This window comes from Amphibalanus amphitrite, unplaced genomic scaffold (assembly GCF_019059575.1).
Source record: "Amphibalanus amphitrite isolate SeventyFive unplaced genomic scaffold, NRLGWU_Aamphi_draft 000828F_arrow, whole genome shotgun sequence".
In the NCBI taxonomy this organism is placed as follows: Eukaryota; Metazoa; Arthropoda; class Thecostraca; order Balanomorpha; family Balanidae; genus Amphibalanus; species Amphibalanus amphitrite.
In genome coordinates, this window is record NW_024882322.1 from 134,209 (window position 1) to 160,000 (window position 25,792).

Sequence of the window (25,792 nt, forward strand, 5' to 3'; positions counted from 1 at the left end):
AAACGAAATTTATATTTCTTCATCAAGTTTTATTATAAATATGAAGAAAAAAACAAATTATTTTAATTTCCCACAACTTACTGTGGGCACTGGCTCACATCTTAAAAACAAAATTGATTCACAATTTGTTCAAGGAGAACATAACTTGACATTAACCTTTTCCATGTTTTCAGAAGGAACAAACATTTTCCGCGGAAAGGCGAATGTGTGTGGCCTTGGAATAAACAGCGCGAATAATTACAGGGTCGGTTGGATGGGTTGCATAATGCATTCCTCTGATATTTGATTTATAATTGCCAAAATGGAAATCTTCTTCCTTGACTAGTTAATCTGTGAGAAGAAGTGTTGTTTGATCTGTTGTTGCATTATATTTGCCTTGATGTCATTGTCACTTGTAATAGTTTGACTCACATAATTGTAATTGCTGCTCACATTTTTATTAGGTAGGTACCTATGTGGAGCGGAACAAATTTAATTTAATATGAATGAGAACATGCTGGATCATTGTAATAAATACAATTTGATAACATTCTGGACCCAGGCCCCTTGACTGGTTACCCCAGACTCAGACTGGAGAAATCCGTGCACTACACCAATCACCATTGCCGAGTGCCCCAGGTAGGTAGCTATAAGCTATTTGTGTCAAAATTTGAAGCAAGCAATTGTTTTTTGTGCCAAAGTTTTAGCACAATTTGCATCAAAAGTTTAACTCATTTGTGCCAAAGTTTACCTTTTTAGTTTTTACCATTTACCTTTAAACCATTTTGATTTACTTCATAAGAATAGGAGGTAAGAAAGCACATGCAAATGCTTATCTACTATGCCGTAAATGCTAAAGCTTGGTAAAAAATAATAAGATTGGATAAAAAGCAAGTTAAACAGAAATGTTTTTCTATCTTGATCTGAGGGGACATGAGTCTGGTAGTGTTGATATAGTCATTAAATACCTATGATATGGTACCTATGATACATTTGGGTGCCCTAGGTATTAATCATTTTGGATATTGTCTCCCATTCACCATATACTACCAGCAGGGCTACACAGACTTCTTAAAGGTGTACTACATTTTATTTCACTGAGTAATATTGCTGATGAACCTCAATCTGAATCATTCCAGTTGGTCACCTGTACTGCAGTTTAAGCTCTGGAGAGGACACTTGTATCGACTGAGACAAGACAATCTGGACCTGGAGAAGCAAGAACATTTAAAGGTTTGAAGAATATGACAGTTAACAACAGTCCATGCTCATAAGAGTTATAATCTGTTGATATACAGTTTTGTGAAAGAAGACTGCTATTATTGTAAAGAAATAGCAGCTGACTGGTACTCAGATTATTATGGCTCAGGTGAAGCAGAAAGGATTTCAAAAGAACACTGGGAGGTATCAAGCTGATAAGGATGACAATTGGTAAGTACAATACAAGCTACTTCTATATTTCTCATCTGATAGTACAGCTGTAGTGGTTTAGGGAGGCATGCATGCATATATGTATGCATGCATATGTGTATTTAATATTTATGTGTGTATGCATGCATGTATATTAGGGTGTCCCAAATTTCACGAAGTTTTCCAATTCACTTAGGATACACCGGGATCCCGTTCCTTGGTTCATTTGAACCTCACACACCAATTTATAGAGTAAACTACCGGTAAACAAGGTTGCCGCTAGTGCTCTGAAGTTTTACTTGCATTTTGGTGTTATATGATAGTGCAGCGTTGTAGTCTCCGAATGCAAAATGGGAAATATGTGTAAGCAACGTAGCAATATTACCTTCTTCGATGCTCAGTGATGCTCAGATCCCACGCACATTGCACAATGATGAAAATCCGGGTTTATGTACGTACGCATACATACGTGTGAAACTGTGTACGTGCGTGCCCGTATGCCTCTGTGCGTGTGTGTATATGTGAGTGTGTGTGTGTGTGCGCGCGCGCGCGACTGCGTGCGTGCCTACCGGATAGAAGACAATGCCAGTTTCAATCTTGGTGTGGGTGATTTCATGTGCCGCTGATTTCGTTTAGGAGTCAGCGATCAAATAAAGGTCTCAGGTTAGTGCTTCAAATGTCTCGCTTCAGATCGAACCGTCTGCGGCAATGGCACACCACATAAACGCAGATTGAACAGAATCAAATTTACATTGCAGCTATGGGTATTAAGTTCACCGTACCCTGACCTGAGACCGTCCACGCGTAACATCACCGTACCCTGCTCCGAGATCCGTCTAAACAAACATCATGCCTTGCTCTGAAAACCGTCTGAAACATCGTACCCTATTCTGAGCTGCGTCTAAAACATCGTACCCCATTCTGAGATCCGTCCTAAACATCATACACTGCTCTGAGATCCGTCAACAGCATCGTGCCCGGCTATGAGATCCGTCTAAAATATCGTACCCTGCTCTGAGATTCGTCTAAAACATCGTATCCTATTCTGAGATCCGTCTTAAACATCGTACACTGCTCTGAGGTCCGTCTAAAACATCCTACACTGGCCCATCTACACTCTACAGTCTACACATAACGTCATCGCACCTTGCTATAATATCTGTCTACCACTACAGACCCACGTGGTCCTTCTTCGTGTGACCGTAAAGCGACCTGTGCCATGCCACCACCTGGACCAGCGCCTGCAGCTGGTCATCATCTTTCGTTCTGTCAATCATCTGTGTCAGCTTCACTCCGCGATCCGCTCCATCATTCATAACTGCCAGGCTGTTGACGAGTTTGTGAACTGCGTTGTAACCTGAGATACTTTTGCATTTTTTTTGACAGGCTCTTGCAACCATTCGAGGGCGCGCTTATCTAGAATCTGGATGAGTGCGCCCTCGAATGGTTGCACCGGGCACCCGGCTATGAGAATCATAGGCACTCATCCATAATATGGATGAGTGCGCCCTCGAATGGTTGCAAAAGCCTGTCAAAAATGGAAAAGTATCTCAGGTTACAACGCAGTTCACAAATACGTCAACAGACTGGCAGTTATGAAATATGAATGATGGAGCGGATCGCGGAGTGAAGCTGGCACAGGAGATGATGGACAGAACGAAAGATGAGGACCAGCTGCAGGCGCTGGCCCAGGTGGTGGCATGGCACAGGTCGCTTTACGGCCACACGAAGAAGGACGTTACATGGGTCTGTAGTGGTAGACAGATATTAAACAGGGTGCGATGACGTTACGTGTAGGCCGTAGAGTGTAAATGGACCTCAGAGCAGTGTAATTAAGACGGATCTCAGAATGGGGTACGATGTTTTAGACGCAGCTCAGAATAGGGTACGATGTTTCAGACGGTTTTCAGAGCAAGGCATGATGTTTGTTTAGACGGATCTCGGAGCAGGGTACGGTGATGTTACGCGTGGACGGTCTCAGGCCAGGGTACGGTGAACTTTTTTTTTATATTTTTATTTCAACATTACATAGCTGTGTGTCCGTAGCGGAATTTTGCACACGTTGCACCACACCACACACTACACACATGTACACACGTACACCTCATACATAGTATACCCTTAATTAAAAAACATAACATCAACATGACTAAAAACATTATTATAATTATGCAGCCCACCTGGCCCGGCCGGGCGGTGATTAACCCCCGGCATTCACCGCCCGACCCCGGGGAGATCTGGGGGATACCCCCCCCCCCCCGGCCGGGGAGATCTGGGGGATACCTCCCCGGCGCCCCAGGCGGGCCGCCCCCCTCCCCCCCCGCATCGCCGCGCATTTCTGCGAGGCGGTGTCCCAGTCCAACGGCCCGGCCCGACAGTCACCGCGCCGGCTGGCCGGGAGGGCGGGGGCCATGTGCAAAGCGCATATCCCTACTCCTAAACCTACTCCTACTCCTACTCGCTTATCAACGCCTCGTTCGCCCGCTCCCATTTATCCTCAAAGTGTTTCCGATCACCCTTACACACCGCAATCATTCTTTCCAGCTCTCGGTCAGCACAAAGCCACCTGATCACTTCATCCAGGTTCAACCTCTCCCTATTTCCAATAACCATTTTACCTACTATAACTACATGATTAAAGAGGGTCGTCTTACCCAGGCCCAGTAGCACAGTCTTCGCATTAAATTCAGAACCTTCTTGCATAATTCGATTTGTAAGCATCCAATTTTTAATAGATTCCCAGAAAATCTGAACAACGGGGCAAAACCAAAATTTGTGTTCAATGCTATCTTCTACTTCGTAACACCTCTTACAATTTATAGATTCAACCACTCCAATCCGATGTAGCAATCGTTGAGTAGCACATGTTCTTGTAATTATTTTATATTGCGCACTGCGATAACGCATAAAAATCGAGGCTAATTTGTTATTGGTATAAACTTCACTCCATGCGACCTCCCTAAACATCGCACTCCACTTCTATATTACTATTTGAGGAGGGTGCGTCTGTCCGTTACCGAGGTCCCGACTTGGTCGTGCTTTGCGTGGACTACAGGCCAGACCGTTGCACCTAGCCCGGTGAAATTTGCACAACTTATAGATCAAGGATGCGCGACGTGCCTTTGAGGGGTCTCAGCTCGATCGGATTGATAGGGAGCGCGTGGCGCGTGCTCAAAAAGTGCAAATTCGCGTCATAGACTTTACATGTATAAATCGGCGTGCGAAATCGGGCGAAAACGGCTAATTTTGGCCGACACGGGTCCAGTTCCCGTGCAATATCTTGGTGACCAGGGGTCCGACCGGCACGGGGAAAACAGCATCGTGTACAGAATTGAACGGGCTATTGAATGGTGTGCAATGCAGAGGATAGCACGCTCCACGTGCACCGGAGAGGGCACTTTTATTTGAAAAATTGCGGTTTTTGAGGGATTTTGGAATTAATTTTATTTTTAGGTGACTGTTAAATGGAGCGAGTTGAATCAACGCCTATTTGCAAGAGAAAGGTACCGCCTCTCATATAAAAATTGTGAAAAGCTGATTGATCCAAATCAAGGTGGTGCAAATCACAGGAGAAAATGGTGTTTGTCAATTTTGTGCCACTTTATTAATCACACGGGGTTCGCTGCATAACCTGATACCTTTGGCAATTGAATATGGTACCATTGGATAGAGCATTCAATTCTGTCCAATATTCACTCTTCATTTTTGCATGATTAGCAACAGTATCCATAAAAATGTAAATGTTCCAAACCATTACATTGTCATTTTTAGCGAAATTCATCGATGGCCCTCAAAAGACTTCACGCCAGTTTTCGAATCATTCTAAAGTAGAACGCATGATAATACGACACGGGCACCTCGATGCGATGTATCTTTTTGTTTTCTTACAAAATGCTTGGCCGTCAAAAAGCAATCGAACGAAATGGATATCTACCAACCAAATCGACACAGACCAACCCAATACCCACGGGTCAAAAAATCCCCCCTTCGCGTTGCGGAGCACGCGGGTAACCCTAGTACATTCCCATTTATGTGCATGGCTTTTAATCTGTTTCTGCATCAACTTCCAATAAATGTGTTTTGATCCTTGTGATTTGGAAACTATAAAAGACAAGCATGGGTCTATAAGAGGTCCAATTAGCTTAGTTTTGTTGGCTGCCTTCCAGGTTCTCGGTAAACTATTCACCAGACAATCATAGTCAAATTGCACACCTTCTATTCCATATTGAATTTTCATCTCCTCAAATGACATAATATTACCGTCTGCGTTCAGTAAATCGTTCAAATAATGTATCCCCTTAGAATACCACTCGTTGATTCTGCTAGTGCAAAATTTGCTTAAGTCAGAATACCAAAGCGTGCTTGCGGCCATTTCATCTAATGAGTAATCTCCATATGCATCTTTTAAGTCTGCTACTGCTTCCATAACCTCGCACCAGAAACGACTATATGACACTCGTCTACTGAAATTTCGCAAAGACACTGCATTTCTATCCCAGATGCAATTCTTCTGACCTATTTTACTTTCAAAAAGTTGTATCCACTGGCTATCAGACTGCAACATTCGCCTAACCCACGCAATTTTCAACGACTTAAGGTACAGGTTGACGTCTATCATTCCAGCTCCTCCATATTCTATCGGTTGTACAAGACTCTTCCTACTTATCTTATCTCGCTTCCCGTTCCATACAAAATTGAATAGAATCGTATTTAACTCTTTCAAAAAATCAGGCGATGGATTCGGTAGTGCCGCGAATAAATGTGTCAGTTTAGGTATTATTAGACTTTTTATTACACATATTTTCCCGTATATGGTTAGGTATCTTTTCTGCCAGTCTTTAATAGTCGCATGAATTTCTCCCTTTTTCCTTTCAAAGTTATTATTGGTCATTTTCTGGATATCACTTTCGTAAATGATTCCAAGAACCTTTATCTGTTTCGTCCATTTAATCGGAAGTTCTTCACAGATCTTTGCTTTATTCTGTACATCATAACCTACCCACATAGCCTCGGTTTTAGTTATATTCGGGCGCAATCCAGAGAACTTCGCGAACACTCCTAGGTCATGAAAAAGGCATCTGCAGCTGTTGACAGAGCCATCTAAGAAAAAGAGGGTATCATCCGCATAACATGATACTTTGTTCTCTACGTCACCTATTGCAATTCCACGAATATTCTTGTTTTGCCTCACAAGTGAAGCTAAACACTCAATGGCCAACAAGAAAATATAAGGACTTACAGGGTCCCCCTGTCTACAGGATCTAAGCAGTTTAACTTTGTTAGACAAATGTCCATTGTATAGAATTCTTGCATATGTCCCCTCATTCATCAAATGAAACCATCTAATGGATTCTGCAGGGAAGTTATACTTATCCAGAGCGGCGCTAATAAATTTCCAGCTTAGTGTGTTGAACGCCCCTTCAATATCCAGACTCAAAAAGATCCCGGAACGTCCTTCATGTTCCAAATACGTCATGATATCACTCATCAACCGCGTATTGTCTCCGATAAATCGACCTTTAATGAACCCAGTCTGTGCTGGATCTACTAACTTCCCTACCACTTGTTTGTATCTATTTGCTATACAAGCGGATAAAATTTTATAACTTGTGTTCAAGAGCGTAATAGGTCGATATGAATTGATCAGGTTCCTGGGTTTCCCACCCTTCGGTATCAAAGTTATGATACCTTCTCTAAATGACGGTGGCATGACTCGTGACGTGAAGCAAGACGACAACATCCTCATCACAATAAATTTTAGATCTATCCAAAAGAATTTATAAAACTCTGCTGGAAACCCGTCACTACCTGGCGACTTATTGTTTTTCATTGCATAAAGGAATTTCATTTCAGGTCGCAATGAAATTCGACTTAAATTTCATTGCGACCTGTGCCATGCCACCACCTGGACCAGCGCCTGCAGCTGGTCATCATCTTTCGTTCTGTCAATCATCTGTGTCAGCTTCACTCCGCGATCCGCTCCATCATTCATAACTGCCAGGCTGTTGACGAGTTTGTGAACTGCGTTGTAACCTGAGATACTTTTGCATTTTTTTTGACAGGCTCTTGCAACCATTCGAGGGCGCGCTTATCTAGAATCTGGATGAGTGCGCCCTCGAATGGTTGCACCGGGCACCCGGCTATGAGAATCATAGGCACTCATCCATAATATGGATGAGTGCGCCCTCGAATGGTTGCAAAAGCCTGTCAAAAATGGAAAAGTATCTCAGGTTACAACGCAGTTCACAAATACGTCAACAGACTGGCAGTTATGAAATATGAATGATGGAGCGGATCGCGGAGTGAAGCTGGCACAGGAGATGATGGACAGAACGAAAGATGAGGACCAGCTGCAGGCGCTGGCCCAGGTGGTGGCATGGCACAGGTCGCTTTACGGCCACACGAAGAAGGACGTTACATGGGTCTGTAGTGGTAGACAGATATTAAACAGGGTGCGATGACGTTACGTGTAGGCCGTAGAGTGTAAATGGACCTCAGAGCAGTGTAATTAAGACGGATCTCAGAATGGGGTACGATGTTTTAGACGCAGCTCAGAATAGGGTACGATGTTTCAGACGGTTTTCAGAGCAAGGCATGATGTTTGTTTAGACGGATCTCGGAGCAGGGTACGGTGATGTTACGCGTGGACGGTCTCAGGCCAGGGTACGGTGAACTTTTTTTTTTATATTTTTATTTCAACATTACATAGCTGTGTGTCCGTAGCGGAATTTTGCACACGTTGCACCACACCACACACTACACACATGTACACACGTACACCTCATACATAGTATACCCTTAATTAAAAAACATAACATCAACATGACTAAAAACATTATTATAATTATGCAGCCCACCTGGCCCGGCCGGGCGGTGATTAACCCCCGGCATTCACCGCCCGACCCCGGGGAGATCTGGGGGATACCCCCCCCCGGCCGGGGAGATCTGGGGGATACCTCCCCGGCGCCCCAGGCGGGCCGCCCCCCTCCCCCCCCGCATCGCCGCGCATTTCTGCGAGGCGGTGTCCCAGTCCAACGGCCCGGCCCGACAGTCACCGCGCCGGCTGGCCGGGAGGGCGGGGGCCATGTGCAAAGCGCATATCCCTACTCCTAAACCTACTCCTACTCCTACTCGCTTATCAACGCCTCGTTCGCCCGCTCCCATTTATCCTCAAAGTGTTTCCGATCACCCTTACACACCGCAATCATTCTTTCCAGCTCTCGGTCAGCACAAAGCCACCTGATCACTTCATCCAGGTTCAACCTCTCCCTATTTCCAATAACCATTTTACCTACTATAACTACATGATTAAAGAGGGTCGTCTTACCCAGGCCCAGTAGCACAGTCTTCGCATTAAATTCAGAACCTTCTTGCATAATTCGATTTGTAAGCATCCAATTTTTAATAGATTCCCAGAAAATCTGAACAACGGGGCAAAACCAAAATTTGTGTTCAATGCTATCTTCTACTTCGTAACACCTCTTACAATTTATAGATTCAACCACTCCAATCCGATGTAGCAATCGTTGAGTAGCACATGTTCTTGTAATTATTTTATATTGCGCACTGCGATAACGCATAAAAATCGAGGCTAATTTGTTATTGGTATAAACTTCACTCCATGCGACCTCCCTAAACATCGCACTCCACTTCTATATTACTATTTGAGGAGGGTGCGTCTGTCCGTTACCGAGGTCCCGACTTGGTCGTGCTTTGCGTGGACTACAGGCCAGACCGTTGCACCTAGCCCGGTGAAATTTGCACAACTTATAGATCAAGGATGCGCGACGTGCCTTTGAGGGGTCTCAGCTCGATCGGATTGATAGGGAGCGCGTGGCGCGTGCTCAAAAAGTGCAAATTCGCGTCATAGACTTTACATGTATAAATCGGCGTGCGAAATCGGGCGAAAACGGCTAATTTTGGCCGACACGGGTCCAGTTCCCGTGCAATATCTTGGTGACCAGGGGTCCGACCGGCACGGGGAAAACAGCATCGTGTACAGAATTGAACGGGCTATTGAATGGTGTGCAATGCAGAGGATAGCACGCTCCACGTGCACCGGAGAGGGCACTTTTATTTGAAAAATTGCGGTTTTTGAGGGATTTTGGAATTAATTTTATTTTTAGGTGACTGTTAAATGGAGCGAGTTGAATCAACGCCTATTTGCAAGAGAAAGGTACCGCCTCTCATATAAAAATTGTGAAAAGCTGATTGATCCAAATCAAGGTGGTGCAAATCACAGGAGAAAATGGTGTTTGTCAATTTTGTGCCACTTTATTAATCACACGGGGTTCGCTGCATAACCTGATACCTTTGGCAATTGAATATGGTACCATTGGATAGAGCATTCAATTCTGTCCAATATTCACTCTTCATTTTTGCATGATTAGCAACAGTATCCATAAAAATGTAAATGTTCCAAACCATTACATTGTCATTTTTAGCGAAATTCATCGATGGCCCTCAAAAGACTTCACGCCAGTTTTCGAATCATTCTAAAGTAGAACGCATGATAATACGACACGGGCACCTCGATGCGATGTATCTTTTTGTTTTCTTACAAAATGCTTGGCCGTCAAAAAGCAATCGAACGAAATGGATATCTACCAACCAAATCGACACAGACCAACCCAATACCCACGGGTCAAAAAATCCCCCCTTCGCGTTGCGGAGCACGCGGGTAACCCTAGTACATTCCCATTTATGTGCATGGCTTTTAATCTGTTTCTGCATCAACTTCCAATAAATGTGTTTTGATCCTTGTGATTTGGAAACTATAAAAGACAAGCATGGGTCTATAAGAGGTCCAATTAGCTTAGTTTTGTTGGCTGCCTTCCAGGTTCTCGGTAAACTATTCACCAGACAATCATAGTCAAATTGCACACCTTCTATTCCATATTGAATTTTCATCTCCTCAAATGACATAATATTACCGTCTGCGTTCAGTAAATCGTTCAAATAATGTATCCCCTTAGAATACCACTCGTTGATTCTGCTAGTGCAAAATTTGCTTAAGTCAGAATACCAAAGCGTGCTTGCGGCCATTTCATCTAATGAGTAATCTCCATATGCATCTTTTAAGTCTGCTACTGCTTCCATAACCTCGCACCAGAAACGACTATATGACACTCGTCTACTGAAATTTCGCAAAGACACTGCATTTCTATCCCAGATGCAATTCTTCTGACCTATTTTACTTTCAAAAAGTTGTATCCACTGGCTATCAGACTGCAACATTCGCCTAACCCACGCAATTTTCAACGACTTAAGGTACAGGTTGACGTCTATCATTCCAGCTCCTCCATATTCTATCGGTTGTACAAGACTCTTCCTACTTATCTTATCTCGCTTCCCGTTCCATACAAAATTGAATAGAATCGTATTTAACTCTTTCAAAAAATCAGGCGATGGATTCGGTAGTGCCGCGAATAAATGTGTCAGTTTAGGTATTATTAGACTTTTTATTACACATATTTTCCCGTATATGGTTAGGTATCTTTTCTGCCAGTCTTTAATAGTCGCATGAATTTCTCCCTTTTTCCTTTCAAAGTTATTATTGGTCATTTTCTGGATATCACTTTCGTAAATGATTCCAAGAACCTTTATCTGTTTCGTCCATTTAATCGGAAGTTCTTCACAGATCTTTGCTTTATTCTGTACATCATAACCTACCCACATAGCCTCGGTTTTAGTTATATTCGGGCGCAATCCAGAGAACTTCGCGAACACTCCTAGGTCATGAAAAAGGCATCTGCAGCTGTTGACAGAGCCATCTAAGAAAAAGAGGGTATCATCCGCATAACATGATACTTTGTTCTCTACGTCACCTATTGCAATTCCACGAATATTCTTGTTTTGCCTCACAAGTGAAGCTAAACACTCAATGGCCAACAAGAAAATATAAGGACTTACAGGGTCCCCCTGTCTACAGGATCTAAGCAGTTTAACTTTGTTAGACAAATGTCCATTGTATAGAATTCTTGCATATGTCCCCTCATTCATCAAATGAAACCATCTAATGGATTCTGCAGGGAAGTTATACTTATCCAGAGCGGCGCTAATAAATTTCCAGCTTAGTGTGTTGAACGCCCCTTCAATATCCAGACTCAAAAAGATCCCGGAACGTCCTTCATGTTCCAAATACGTCATGATATCACTCATCAACCGCGTATTGTCTCCGATAAATCGACCTTTAATGAACCCAGTCTGTGCTGGATCTACTAACTTCCCTACCACTTGTTTGTATCTATTTGCTATACAAGCGGATAAAATTTTATAACTTGTGTTCAAGAGCGTAATAGGTCGATATGAATTGATCAGGTTCCTGGGTTTCCCACCCTTCGGTATCAAAGTTATGATACCTTCTCTAAATGACGGTGGCATGACTCGTGACGTGAAGCAAGACGACAACATCCTCATCACAATAAATTTTAGATCTATCCAAAAGAATTTATAAAACTCTGCTGGAAACCCGTCACTACCTGGCGACTTATTGTTTTTCATTGCATAAAGGGCGTGTCCAGCCTCCTTCAATGTCAACGCTACTTTAATATGGTCTATATCGACCTTAGTAAGTTTTTGAAGTTCTACACAGTTCAAAAATTCAAGCGGATCGTCTTCCGTGTCGTGTGACCGAAACATCTCGCTGAAATGACGCTCTACCACGCTAAGAATTTCATTTTGATTTTGAACTGTCTCGCCATCATCTGTCTGCAAACACGGTATTAATTTGCTAACGTAATTGCGTTTTTCCAGACCCAAGAAATACTTGGTCGATCTCTCCCCTTCTTCAAACCATTGCACCCTAGATCGGGTTATGTTCCCACTCATCAAAATTTGTCTATGCTCTTCTAGTTTTCCCTGAGCATCCGCCAGTTCACTAGCCGTTTCACGGTTAGGATTACTATTCATTGTTTGCTCAAGTTGAGATACTGCAAGTTCTAATACCCTTCCCTCTCGCAGACGCAGCTCAGAATAGGGTACGATGTTTCAGACGGTTTTCAGAGCAAGGCATGATGTTTGTTTAGACGGATCTCGGAGCAGGGTACGGTGATGTTACGCGTGGACGGTCTCAGGTCAGGGTACGGTGAACTTAATACCCATAGCTGCAATGTAAATTTGATTCTGTTCAATCTGCGTTTATGTGGTGTGCCATTGCCGCAGACGGTTCGATCTGAAGCGAGACATTTGAAGCACTAACCTGAGACCTTTATTTGATCGCTGACTCCTAAACGAAATCAGCGGCACATGAAATCACCCACACCAAGATTAAAACTGGCATTGCCTTCTATCCGGTAGGCACGCACGCAGTCGCGCGCGCGCGCACACACACACACATATACACAGTGGCGCAGCCAGAACTCTGGCGACGGGGGTGAGAGACGTTCGTGATGGGCCCCCCAGCAAAGTGGGCCCCCCTCAACCTAATGGGGCCCCTTACCAACAACGAAAGGTCAGATCATTGTCCTGATCATTACCATACCAGCCAAATCGGGGAAAAGGACAAATATCTCTTGATCTGAAGAGGCACGTAAAAAACAACAGCATATTTACAGAAACACGACCATTCTGCTCATATTTGATGGACAGCGTGCAATTGATGGCCAGCGGCCACTCAAATGGTCGGGCTAGGTCAAAAAGCTTTAAAAGAGCTCATCATCAGTTTTTCGACTATTACTTTTGATATAGGAGACGAGGTAGAGTAATGAAATTGTCTTGAAGGTGTTAATCATCTATACGGATCAGTTGATGACCATCATGAACTTGTCAATAACCTAACCTAACCTAACCTAACCTAACCTAACCTAACCTAACCTAACCTAACCTAACGATCTGCGGTCACATTTAGAAGTTGAACTTTTTATGTGAAATTATAGGTTAACATTCGATGCATGTTAACAAGAGAATGATGACAAAGTAAATGTCTCATATTTTTTCTCACCAAAGTTCTTGCAAAAATTCTTAGCAAAACTATTTTGGTAAAATGCGACTATTTAGATGGTTTTGCCCTCTGCTCTGTTGCCAAACCATTGGCATGAGGCATTGAGGTCAAATCTTAAAAGCGAAAGCGTTTTGAAAGGCCTATCGAATGAGTTGTTTCGCGAAGCTCTTAGCTCTTTGGTTCACGAGTTATACGATTATTTGTGAAAATATAAAAACATGAATTTTTTCGTCGTAATCTTGTCTTTGTGTTTATCATAATTTCATCATAATTTCATCTTTAATGACCTCAGCAATGACATAATCGAAAAATGACCTCTGGCTCTACGATTCTGAAACATCCTACAGCTATCTGTTGCTTTTCTCGTCTTTCTAGCCTTCTTAACCCGCGCGGGGCTGGGGGGGGTAAATTTTACCCCCCCTCGCGAATTTTTGCGATATCTCAAAAACGGCGGCGCGCAGCGCCGCCAAACTTTCAGTACCTTTTCTTACATCAATTTGACACGTTCCCTGAAAATTTTAGCGAAATCCGTCGGAAAATTTTTGAGAAATTGACGTTTTAGTGACGTCATGTTCGCCATTTTCGCCTCAAAAACGGCAAAAGTTCAAACGCCGCTAACATCTTCATTTTTAAAGGAATCAAGACGTAACAAAAAAGGTTATACGTAATTTTACTTTGTCTATCAAATGGCTATCTCGGTTTTTTGAAAATTTTGGATTTTGGCCTAAATTTTTTCAAAAAACTGCATTTTTTGGGAAAATCATTATAAAATCCAAAATTTTGAGTCTATCGAAAAAACCGGAATATATGTCAGAGAAGTGGTCTATGTGCACCTACATACCAAATTTTAGAAGAATCGGTTCAAAAATGTGGGAGTTATTCAAAATTTTATGACGTCACGACACACAATTTTTTTGAAAAATGACTTTTTCGGAAGTTCTAGACCTCGTACGGAAACAAAAATAGCACCATTCGATTCGCCGTGAAAAACTGCATCAGATAGACACCTTTTAAGGCCTTAACAACCAACTTCAAAATTTGACCTCACTTGACCTGACCTTGACCTGACCTCGACCTGAAATTCATCCAGAGGTGGTCCATATCACTTATTGAGTGTGCCTATTGAATTCTATGAGTAAAATGACCCATAAAACATGTGTCGCACATGCCCTTTTCTATATTTTGTTTTTTGGTGACCTGACCTGACCTGACCTGACCTTGACCTTGACCTCTGAATGATATTGTATGCAACGAATATTGTTTTGGTAGCCTAAGAACACGTTTTGGGCGATCAGTCTCAGTCCATGACTCCATTCTTCGGCAACTACGGTGCAAGGCCGATACTGTAGAAACTTGCAATTTGTACCCTTGACCTGACCTTGACCTTGACCTCAAACTTTAAATTAAGTACATGTTTTTAGTAGTTCGTGATGAGAGCTTTCGATTGGCGTTTGAATTTTCCAAATCGGACCATTAGTTCGGGAGATAACAGGGGGGGTAAAATTTACCCCCCCCCCCCAGCCCCGCGCGTTCGGCTGGAGACCCCAGCCCCGCGCGGGTTAAATTATGATCGGGTTTGGCCGATACGCCCCCCCCCCATGGCTGATTGCACGTGTTAGAGAGCTATCGAACCCACTTTCAGCGCTTTAGCTTATATATGTCCTCGAGTGTCGAAATAGGCGAAACTTCTCCTTCGATGAACATGATGACGTGGGCTTTGGTGTGAACTGCAACATGACTGAAGTAATTTCTCCATGATTTTCGACGCTCTTTAGAAAGCCGCCTACCGCCGCACTTGTCGCTACGTGACCCTGGAGTCAGGTTAGAAGGGAATATTCAAACACCCCTCAGGGGCGTAAAACTGGAAAACCTGGGGCGCTGCTCTGCGGGGCGCTGTCGAGCTAGTCTAGAGCCAGTTCGGGATGTTTACAAGCCCACGTAAAGCCATCAAGAATCTGCATAGAGCACAGACCTTCCAAGACTTGGAGGTTTAGATATCAACAATCGACATGGTCTTTTGAGACCTGCGTGGTGGCTATCAGAGGTTGGTGGGCCCCTCAAAAGCCGGTGCAGGAGCCTCAGGTCACAGGTGTCAGTTTGGAGCCATCATGGACCGGTGTGGACCGGTGTGGACCCTCCCACACATAGGATAGGATGATCCTTTCATTCCTGGGATGAGTCTTCTCAGGCTTGAACTGGGCCCTCTCAGACCTGAAATGGGCCCCTCTCAGGCCTGAAGTGGACCCTCTCAGACCTCAACTAGGTCCTCTAGGGCCTGAAATGGGCCCTCTCAGGCCTAACATTAGCCCTCTCAGACCTGAAGTGGGCCCCTCTCAGGCTCTCAGGCCTCAAATAGGACCTCAAGGACCTGAAATGGGTCCTCTCAGGCCTGACATTAGCCCTCTCTGACCTGAAATGGGCCCCCTCAGCCCGGAAATGGTCCCTATCATGTCGAAAAAGGGCTCCCTCATACCGTAACTGGGCCCTCTCAGGTCTGAAATGGTGCCTCTTATGCCTGAAATGGGCCCCTCTCAGGCCTCAAACGGGCCCTCTCTGGCCTCAAACGGGCCCTCTCTGGCCTCAAACAGGCCCTCTAGGGCATGCCCTCTCAAGCTTGAAATGGGCCCCCTCAGGCCTGAAATGGCCCCTCTGAGACCTGAAATGGGCCCTATCAGGCCTCAAACATGCCCTCTAGGGCCTGAAATGGACCCCCTCAAGCCTGAAATGGGCCCTCACAGGCATCAAATGGGCCCTCTTAGACCTGAAATGGGCCCCTCTCAAGCCTCAAACAGGCCCTCTAGGGCCTGAAATGGGCCCTCTCAAGCTTCAACTGGGCCCCTTCAGGCCTGAAATGGGCCCTCACAGACCTGAAATGGGCCCACTCAGGCCTGAAATGGCCCTCTCATGCCATGGAACGGGCCCTCCTAGGCCTTGGATTAGTTCAATCGGGCCTTGGATGTACCCCCTTAAATAATAAAATGGGACTAAAAATCCTAAAGGGGGGGGGGCTATCATGCCTGAAGACTGTTTTTCAGTCCTATGACGGACCTTGACATTAGTGATAAAAAATTGTCAGGCTGCATAACGTTACAGTTCGAATCGACGGTGGGCCCCTAGGATGAGAGACGGGGGTGAGATCTCACCCCTTTCACCCCCCCTGGCTGCGCCACTGCATATACACATACGCAGAGGCATACGGGCACGCACACACACAGTTTCACACGTATGTATGCGTACATAAACCCGGATTTTCATCATTGTGCAATGTGCGTGGGATCTGAGCATCACTGAGCATCGAAGAAGGTAATATTGCTACGTTGCTTACACATATTTCCCATTTTGCATTCGGAGACTACAACGCTGCACTATCATATAACACCAAAATGCAAATAAAACTTCAGAGCACTAGCGGCAACCTTGTTTACCAGTAGTTTACTCTATAAATTGGTGTGTGAGGTTCAAATGAACCAAGGAACGGGATCCCGGTGTATCCTAAGTGAATTGGAAAACTTAGTGAAATTTGGGACACCCTAATGTATATATGTATCTTTGCATTTGAACATCATATCAGTTGTGTTTTGAGCTTGCTGCACTGTTTATCATTGATAAACAGATTGAGCTGGCTGAAGACATGTTGGCCCATACTACAACAACCTGCCGGTCAGATCCTCTATGCTCTCCTTGACCTAGGTGACATCTAGTCAGGTTTCGGACACTGGGCTGGTGTGGGATGGCCAGACACGGTCTGGCCTGCCGTACTCCACCGGTCTGAACGGCCTGAACGAACGCTAAGGAGACGGTAAAGAAACAGACCCTCGGTCGATGTCGAACAGTCTAGGAGACTGTTTCAGTCGCATCGAAAAGTGATATGTATCGAAAGTCATTTATTTACGACCATTCCAACGTTCTACTAAACATGAGATCGTCGCAGATTTGCCCGAATTTTTTTCCTCGTCCATGCCGTCAGAGTTGTGCTATAAGAGTTATGCGGCAAGAGTGCCAGTTTCAGGCATAGCAACGCAAAGGTAAGTTCATATTGGTCACTTTTAGTTCAGGTAGTCTCGGAAGCTACACAGACGGCAGCCCAGAAACTTGTTCAGGGCTTCGCGGAGCCAAACTGTGGTCGCCATTAATGTTTCTCGTATTGGATAGGTATTAGAGATGTCAATCGGATACCAACTTTTTGGTATACCGATACCAAACCGATACCAACTTGGGTAAAAGAGGCTGTGAATTCGGTAAAAAGTTGGCATTTCCCTCAGTTTCTGAAGTTGGTTTGGTTTTGGTATTTTCCTATGGTTATTGTTGGTATTTGGTTTGGTATCGGTATCACGATTTTCTATAACTGACATCACTAATAGGTATCGTAACTGTGAGCTGGTCTGCTGTATTCCCGGGGTTCTCCCCTCCATCCGTAAGTTATGACCTATGGTGATCACCTCGAAACGCTGGATGATGGTGACGGCCCATTGGTAATCAGTAACTCTAAAACAAGGTTCAGGATGTGTAACTTGTATATTATATTCTGCGAATGTAACGCTTATGCGAAAGACTGCTTAAACCAACGAGCCCACAATCCATTCTCAGCTATTAATGCATGTGAATGACGGTGTAGTCATACCGCTTACAAACTGATGAACTATGACAGCATAGGCGATACCCGATGAATGAAACGGTGCGGGTAATAGTGCAAAGATGAAATTGTACATAACCTCACAAAGCATGAAAAAGGACATCAACGAACACGAGCCTAGTTTAAAACAGAAACAGCCTGTGTTTTTCCAATCTGCGTTTATGCCACGGATTGTCGTGGGCCAGAAAATCGGCGGCAGCTGTCGGCTCGCCACAACAAAAAGCCAGTTATGGAGCCTCGATTGTTTGGAGGTGGTCTTGTGTAGCTGATTCTTCCCGGAGCCACGATAGCTTGGAGGTGGTCCTTTGTAGCTGATTGTTCCCGTTAGCGCGTGCCGTGTTCGCCGCCGTCCCTAGGTCGTGCCGAACTGCGCCGGTGGGCCGGATGCGCCGGGGCGTCGCCGCCCCTTCCACGAGCCATGCAAGTTCTCGTACAGGTTAGAGAAGGGCTTCTGTGCACGTCGATGGGCTCTACCGGTGCTGGAGACGGAGGGAGCGGGAGGATCCACCGGCGGCGCCGGGCGCGCGTAGATACTGCAAACAGAAATACGATGGTAAGTAAATCCGATGGTGATCAGTCATCAAGTTCAATGGGCGCCCTGAACGACATTGTCGTACACTCTGCGGTATCGCTGTATCTGTTTTCAAGATTATTGATAATGTTAAAGGGACTATCCCACCTTTAACATGGGGTTTGAGTTGAGATAGCCAAGTTTGCGGCGAGGTTCAGAAACCACTATCTATCTAGGTTGCAACCCCCGCGGCCTCTTGGTGTTGAAGAAATTCGTTCCCTTCATTTGAAAATGGGCCTTGTGCAAGGCCCTATCTTCAACATGGAGCGACCGTTAGTGTGACGTCACCTCGTTTAGTCATTCTGATTTAAAGGGACCCTCCCACCTTAACATTAGTTTTGAGTTGAGATAGCCAAGTTTGCGGCCAGGCTCAGAAACCACCATTTATCCTGGTCGCAACCCCCGCAGCTTTATGGTGTTCAAGAAATTTCTTCCCTTTACTTGCAGGGTGGGACCAGCGTGGTCCCTATCTCTTAACCATTACGGGAATCTGATGACGTCATCAGGCTTTCGAACGTCCGTTAAATGTTTGACTAAAACGTTTTGTAGCACGCGGTGGTATATGCTGCTTTGCGCGCAACAAATGCCGCACTTTCAAATAAAGTCGCTAGGAACAGCGGAGATCCCAAAAAGTAAACAAAAGTAAAAGTCTAATATCTTGAAAACCGGTGAATATTTTTCGATGAAATTTGGTACATATTCGTTTTTGCTCTTTCTGAACCGAGCGACATCACTTTCATGCCAATTCATTAACTTTTTTGAAGGTGGGAGGGTCCCTTTAAATGGGTTTGTTCGTTGAAAAATCGCTTAAAACTTGGTCTGAACTTTGTTGTGGTGCCTACAGAGTAAAAAGAATCAGCTTTATGACAGTAATGTGGCCTGGGGAAGGAGGTAATTTTGGGCTGTGACGTCACATATTTGAAAGTTTGTGTTTGGAATATGGGAAGCCTAAGATGTTTTATGAAAAATAAATGCCAGAAGCGTGTTCCTGGTCATCCAATCTATAAAGTCGGGCACAATTTATCTGGTTTTAACAACATTTTAGAAGGTGGGATAGTCCCTTTAAGGCGCTCAGTTTTTTATTGTTCTGGCTGTGTATTTTCTCAACCTTTTTTAAGTTATTTTTAATTGCGAATGCTGATAGTCATTATGTTACGAACGCCCCTAAACCTCAATTATGATCGTGTCGCGGATCGACTGTAGACCGGCGTGTCACTACCCCCTGGCACCGTGACCGCACACATCACACAGGGAAGTTTCCTCACGCGCCTGTCAGCACCCACCTGCCCTCGCGTGCCACGGTGCTCCAGAGCCCGGCACCGCCGCGCCACAGCAGGCTGACGCGTTCTCGGTACTGGTGGAACGTGTGCTGCGCGGTCGTCGGCTCCACCTCCAACTCTGACGGAGCATCCGGCGCCACCTCCACAACACTCTTCTGCTTTACGGTCCGTTTTGAGCTGACCCGGCTGTGCGGGCGCCGGCGGCGACACTGGCAGAGGTGGAGGGTGAGCAGGCCCACCAGGAAGCCGGCAGTGAGTGCCACCGCCGCGGCCACCAAGACGGCCGGGTCGGTCCACCACGGAGCCAGCTCGACGAGCTGCAGCAGCCGGGCGGAGCGCACCAGGCAGCTGGAGCGGCCGACCGCCAGCCGCAGGTCGCCGCAGACGCCCCCGTCGCTGCCCTCCCCGCCGCAGCCGGCCACCAGCGGCAGACCCTGTCGGCAGCGACGCAGCGGCTCTTGTAACGCCTCCACCGCCTCGCCCGGTAGGCGGTTGTCAGTGAATTTGCGTACGTGCAGTCGCTGCTGCGGACACTGGACGCGACACGCGGGCGAGCCGAGACGGAGCGCCGCCTCCGGTGGTGGTCCGATCGGCTGCAGATGGCTGCCGCTTATGTGCACAATGTCCGAGCACACGCTGCAGAAGGCGCCGGCCGACAGTCTGTCGATGTGGGTCTCGCTGATGGCGAGCCGCACGCGGAATGCCAGTCGGATGCCGGCCGGAGCCAGCGCTCCGATGGCGCAGCGCTCCACGGTGAGCGAGCCGTGCGCCACCTCCATGACAATGCCGTCCGGCAGCAGCGAGTCGATGGTGGTGTCGGTGAGCCGCACGGCCGTCTCCTCCGCGCCGCGCCGGCAGCTCTCCGACTCCCGGCGGCGCTCCACGCTGATGCCGCCCCCGTCCAGCTGGCCGATGGTGCTGTTGGTGACCGTGACGCCACTCCACTGCACATGCTGGCAGCTCCGCCACCGAGCGACTCGAGTGTTGATGACGTCCAGCTTCCACGCGTCCGAACGATTTCCGACACAGCTGAATGTGTCGTTGCTGAGTGTTGTGATGTTTTTGTCGCGGATCACGATGCGCCGCTCCTGAAACGAGGCTTCGCGGTGAATGTTGTCTCTATGGTGAATTCTCTCCATTGGATGTTTACAATCGCACTGCAAGACTGGCTCAACCGTTCAACGTCGGTTAATCTGTGGTCAATATCAATTAATTAGGGTAGACTCTGAAACCACGATTGAAGTAGAATTATCTCTGGCATGGAAAGTTGAGAGAGAATAATGCTATTGCCTACTCTGAGTCATCTTTATCCATAGCTCTGGCGTTCACCATTCCTCACCTTCTCTAGCACCTGGATGACGCTGCTGCAGTTGTCGATGGACCCGGCACTGTTTCCCGGCAGTTCACCCAGCTTCTGTGCCGAAAGTGGCAGAACGGCTAGAAGAACCAACAGTAACAGCCTCGTCCTCACATCTTGGTCTGCAAAGGAAAATGAAAAAATAACTAGATCAATTACGGCACGATTTGATAATCATCACCCGTAAAAAATACTATGAAAAATGGCCTACATAGGTTGTTGATACAGCGTATGCTCGTGGATGTGTTACATTGCAGCCCGATTTGCATTCATTGAATGCGATCCGGCATAGGGGCAAGAGTGGGTCTGCCACGATACCCCTTTCTCACAGAAGAGCTACTTTACTATCGCTAAATACATCCGTCAACTGAGGGGCTACACCAGCGCACCCAGTTTCCAACCACGATAGTTAATAAACAGTACAATATCTTGTATCATGGCCACTTTGGGAACGTTTTAAAATGTGTCGCCCGCACATCTTATGGTGCGGACCGCAGGACGCTCCTTCTTTTATATCGGTCGATCGTCCGATCGAAACTGGATTACGCATGCTTTGTTTACGACTCTGCCAGCGAATCCAGTAAAAAGGCTCTTGACTCCGTGCACCACGCGGCGCTACGTGTTGCCACAGGTGCATTCCGCACGTCGCCCAAGAGCAGCCTCCTCGCCGAGGCACACGAACAGCCACTATCTCTCCGCCGTCAGATGCTGGGGATGAGGTACGCACTGAAACTCCGCCAGTTCCCAGGACATCCGACGTATCCGTACGTCTTTTCTCCTGATTTTAATGGTCTTGACAGAGTGCGACAATCGGTCTCCTTCGGATTGCGCATAAAAGAGCTCTTTTTTACAGTCAACATAGAGTTCCGTGAAGTGCGACGTACGTGGGGTACGCCCTCTCCGCCATGGAAATACGCTCCAGCGCAAGTAGACCTCACGCTCTCTGAGGTCAAGAAGGACGACCTACCGCCATGTGTGCAACGAGCACGGGCATTGGAACACATTGCGTCATACGACGGTTTTATCTCGGTGTTTACAGACGGCTCGAAAACGGAGGACGGCGTCGGCTGCGCTTTCGTGGCTGGTCGCGACACGCGCACTTTTTCATTGCCTTCCTCTGCCTCCGTTTTCTCATCCGAGCTCGTTGCAATCGAGAAGGCGTTGTGTTTTATCGAGGTGTCTGACAACTTGCCTTACCTCATTTTATCGGATTCTCTCAGCAGCCTGTTGGCTATACGGAGGTTCAACCCAGACAATCCGATAGTCCAAGACATTTTATCTCGGCTCACGTCGGTGGAGCAGTCAGGCAAAACTATTAAGTTTTGCTGGATTCCAAGCCATGTGGGTATAACTGGCAATGAGCTCGCCGACGCGGCCGCGAGACGCGCGGCCGCGGCTCCATGCCTTCGGCGTTTGCCCCTGCCGGCTCGTGATTTTTACCCAGCCATCCAAACCTTCACGATGTCAAGCTGGCAGGCAGAGTGGCATCTCCAAGGATCTGGGAAGCTGCGGAGCGTGAAGCCTACCTTGGAGCCCTGGCAGTCTTGCTTCCAAAGCAACAGGCACCAGGAAGTGGCCCTCTGCAGATTACGTATTGGTCATACGTACGCGACTCACGGCTATCTCCTCCGTGGAGAGGAACAACCCACATGCAGTCGGTGTGCCGTGCCTCTCACTGTCTCTCACGTGCTTTTATCTTGTCCTCTCGCTGAACCGAACCGGACACGCTATCTCGGGCGCATCGCTCCGGATACCACTATCCGCCACCTTCTGGGTGACGACTCACCCTGGGTTTTATCCGGCAACATTTTTTCCTTTATCCGTTCGATCAACTTCCAAGCGATTTACTCGACCTGACATTAAATCCAACTAGTCCTCTCTAGTCCTTACATCTAGTCAGTTGTCTAGGACGACACTCTTGCGCTGCTTTATCTTACCTTGCTGTTTTATATCGAGTCTTTTACTTTTTAGTCTTCGTATCTAGAAGGTTCTCTCTTTTGACACACTTGTTTTATTAAAACGACGTTATGGGCGCAAAATGACCTAAGTAGTCGGCGCGCCCTAAAGCCCCAATTAACAAACAAACAAAGTATACACTGTCAAAGCCTTAAATGACCGTACTCACCGAACATGGCGCTGCACTCTCAGGTCCGCTCTTTTCCCTGGAATCCTAGTCTCCAGGCCTTTGGTCTTCGTCTTCTCTGGTCCGTTATGTCCCGTCACATTATAATGTCTTGATAAAAATGAAAGAGATGGTCTGTCGTCTCAGCCCACTCCACTCTCGTCAGCCTCTCGCGCTCGGCACAAAGACTGTGGTGTCAGTAGGCGCTCCCTGCCGCCGAGGTCTGGTCAGTTGCGTCGCGGCGGACGGCGGCGAGGGGCGCCGGCCGTGCGCGTATCGGCCTGGCGTCCGGCCCGCGGCCCCGCGACGTGAGCTTCCTTTCGCTGCTGCTATCGGTTCCACGTCAGCGGTAGGTCACACTGACCTGGCTGCAGCGCTGGCCGCGGGGAAACACCGGGCTGGGTGGAGTTCAGTCGGCGCTCTTCCTGCTCTGTGTGTGGTGTATTGTATTGTGTACCTATTTTGCATTGTTAGGTTCTGTGTTGTCGTTTTTATTGGTTACTCCTGCACTCTGTGTATTGATTTTTTTTTGCGAGAGTCACCTGCGCGGAGCATGCCCTTTTGACAGGCTAAGCCTAAGTTTTCGAATATTCCATTTCTATACGCGTGCTACAGGTATGCCTGTAAACGTGCTACTGGTTCTATATGTAGGTCTGCGTTTAGATGCTAGTTTCGTGGTCGGTGGCCGTATGTTTTTGCCTTTTCTTTTCCTTGATAAGGAGTGCTGAGCCGATTTCAACAAATCATTACAACGAATATCGTGTATTCAAACGACAACAACTCTTTTCCACCCCATTAACTATATGTTACATATGTGGCAGTCACCTCACACTGAACAAAACGCACGCACCCATACTCGCACCCACATGCCATGTGACATCGTGGCATCGAAACGCCGCCTCCCGTGAAGCTTGTGACTTCATTGTCCAACTGTGACAACAAAACGAGAGCGGAGCACCGAGCCTTGGCGCAATGCATTGTATGTGCTCCATTTTGCTCGATTGACTCGACTGGTTGGCACCATGAGGGACTGGTCAGCACTCAGCACGCTCCGATCTAAACGCGTGTTCACTTTCACTCGTGCCGATCACTTTTATCCTGCCACCTTTTCACACCATTGCCGCTCGTTGGCCTCACCAATATGTCTGCACACAGTCACCTTTACCAACAGGGTAGGTCCATTGCTCAAAAGCGTTCTGTCCTCGCCTGCATCGCACTAGCGCCGCACTTCTATGTAGAAAACAGTGACTGACTGGGAATCCAGGAAAGCAATCGAATGCTCTGCGTCATTCATTTTAAGATAATTCTTCGAAAGTTTTAGACTACCTATAAGTTTGCGTATGTACCCTTATGCGGTTTTCGGAGTGCTCTGGATCTTGATCAGCGAGCGCAGTGACGACGTGTTTTGGTCATCATCCGCTATCTGGCTTTTATCGGACGGCCTGGTCACTCTGACTGCTGGGCGATTGGCTAGTCCTAATTAACTTCAAATAAGCTAGCTGAACTGCTGCGATCATGCACGCAGTTCCTCCACCTTATCTCAATCTTAACCTCGAGTCTATTATATTTGCGTGTTGTGCAGGTTTCCGTAGATGTGCCTGGCTGTTCCGGGCTCGTCCTCTGTGACTGGCCACTGCTGGTTGGCGTAGACCGGCTCTTGGTCGCCCCCCAGCCACTTGTCTTGGTTCTCGTAGACCGGTTCGGCCGCGGAGGGCGGCTGGGCAGCAGCCCGTCTCGGCTCCCGTCGCGGCTGCTCCCGACTGGGTGGCGCCTGCCGGTCCTTAGCGGGCCGCGTGGGTCGGGGACTGCGCTGTCTGGCTGGCTGCGCCGCCGGATCCGGGGCAGGGCTCGGCAGGAACCGACCCCGCTGCTGCTGCGGCGTGCCGGTCGCTGCCTGACGGGAGGGAGTCTGGACTGGGTAGGCCGCGTACCGGCCGTCGGCTGACCTGGAAACGCAGAGAGAACATGGAGCTGAACATGGAGGGAGTTGTGGAAAACGCGTTGATTGGTGCGGCGGGGATGTAAAGTCCACAGCAGAAGTAATGTGGGGTTTCAGTCATGGGTATGTTCTGCTTCTGAAGCTTAGGAACGATTAGCCAGACTACAATGAAACTTTGAATGTAGCTTATATATATCGTCACCCTTGCAGCTGCAACTTTAGCTATTGACATTTTCTTTTCGATCACTCTGCATTAAACAATCGCCAGTCAAAGCCAACCGTTGAGATTGGTAAAACCCCACATTACTTTAGCGGTGGGCTGTACCAGAAAGGCGAGCAGATAGCTGCTGGTAGGTACGTCTGAATGATTTGTTTCTCTAAATTTCTAGTACATTTAAACTGCACATTTCATGCACATTTTCGTCCAGGCGTTACTTAGCGACGAAAACTGCTTGCGCCACTCGCGGACTGTCTGCGGTGCTGCCAGTTTCGACGGTATCTCACCTGCTAGGCACGTCTGTGGAGTCGGCGGCTTTGGCTTTCGGCTCCGCTGTGCCGGT

General features: G+C 46.9%; 3 protein-coding genes across 5 annotated transcripts in view; 1 reads left to right on the forward strand and 2 right to left on the reverse strand.

The window, feature by feature from the left end:
* The first annotated feature begins 168 nt into the window (after window positions 1-168).
* LOC122366744 (DNA polymerase epsilon catalytic subunit A-like) overlaps window positions 169-25,792 on the forward strand; it is a 56,786-nt gene continuing 31,162 nt past the window's right edge. The window contains exons 1-2 of one of the 3 annotated variants that reach the window (XM_043339285.1): window positions 169-244; window positions 1,119-1,410. In XM_043339285.1, the coding sequence (XP_043195220.1) occupies window positions 1,340-1,410 (71 nt within the window). In that variant the 5' untranslated portion in view covers window positions 169-244; window positions 1,119-1,339. Of the gene's footprint in view, window positions 444-495; window positions 619-1,118; window positions 1,411-25,792 lie in introns of those variants that run through there. The other 2 variants (XM_043339287.1, XM_043339286.1) reach the window with 2 other exon arrangements.
* LOC122366747 lies at window positions 17,827-23,574 on the reverse strand. Its single transcript, XM_043339290.1, has 4 exons — window positions 23,297-23,574; window positions 21,154-21,293; window positions 19,818-20,902; window positions 17,827-18,496 (listed from the first exon to the last, which is right to left on the reverse strand). Exons 1-4 carry the CDS (start codon window positions 23,301-23,303, stop codon window positions 18,316-18,318), a joined length of 1,413 nt encoding a protein of 470 aa, XP_043195225.1. The 5' UTR covers window positions 23,304-23,574; the 3' UTR covers window positions 17,827-18,315.
* LOC122366746 overlaps window positions 24,040-25,792 on the reverse strand; it is a 4,594-nt gene continuing 2,841 nt past the window's right edge. Inside the window, exons 3-4 of the mRNA XM_043339288.1 lie at window positions 25,737-25,792; window positions 24,040-25,239 (exon numbers count right to left, since the gene is read on the reverse strand). The exon at window positions 25,737-25,792 is cut by the window's right edge and continues 987 nt beyond it. Coding sequence (XP_043195223.1) covers window positions 24,855-25,239; window positions 25,737-25,792 — 441 coding nt within the window. The 3' untranslated portion in view covers window positions 24,040-24,854. The remainder of the gene's footprint in view (window positions 25,240-25,736) is intronic.

Bases quoted from the DNA above. Each gene is read 5' to 3' on its own strand.
- LOC122366747 (XM_043339290.1), bottom strand. The intron at 20,903-21,153 runs GTGAGGAATGGT...GCCTCGTTTCAG, and splicing joins TCATCCAGGTGCTAGAGAAG to GAGCGGCGCATCGTGATCCG. The intron at 18,497-19,817 runs GTGGGTGCTGAC...TTCTGTTTGCAG, and splicing joins ACCGTGGCACGCGAGGGCAG to TATCTACGCGCGCCCGGCGC.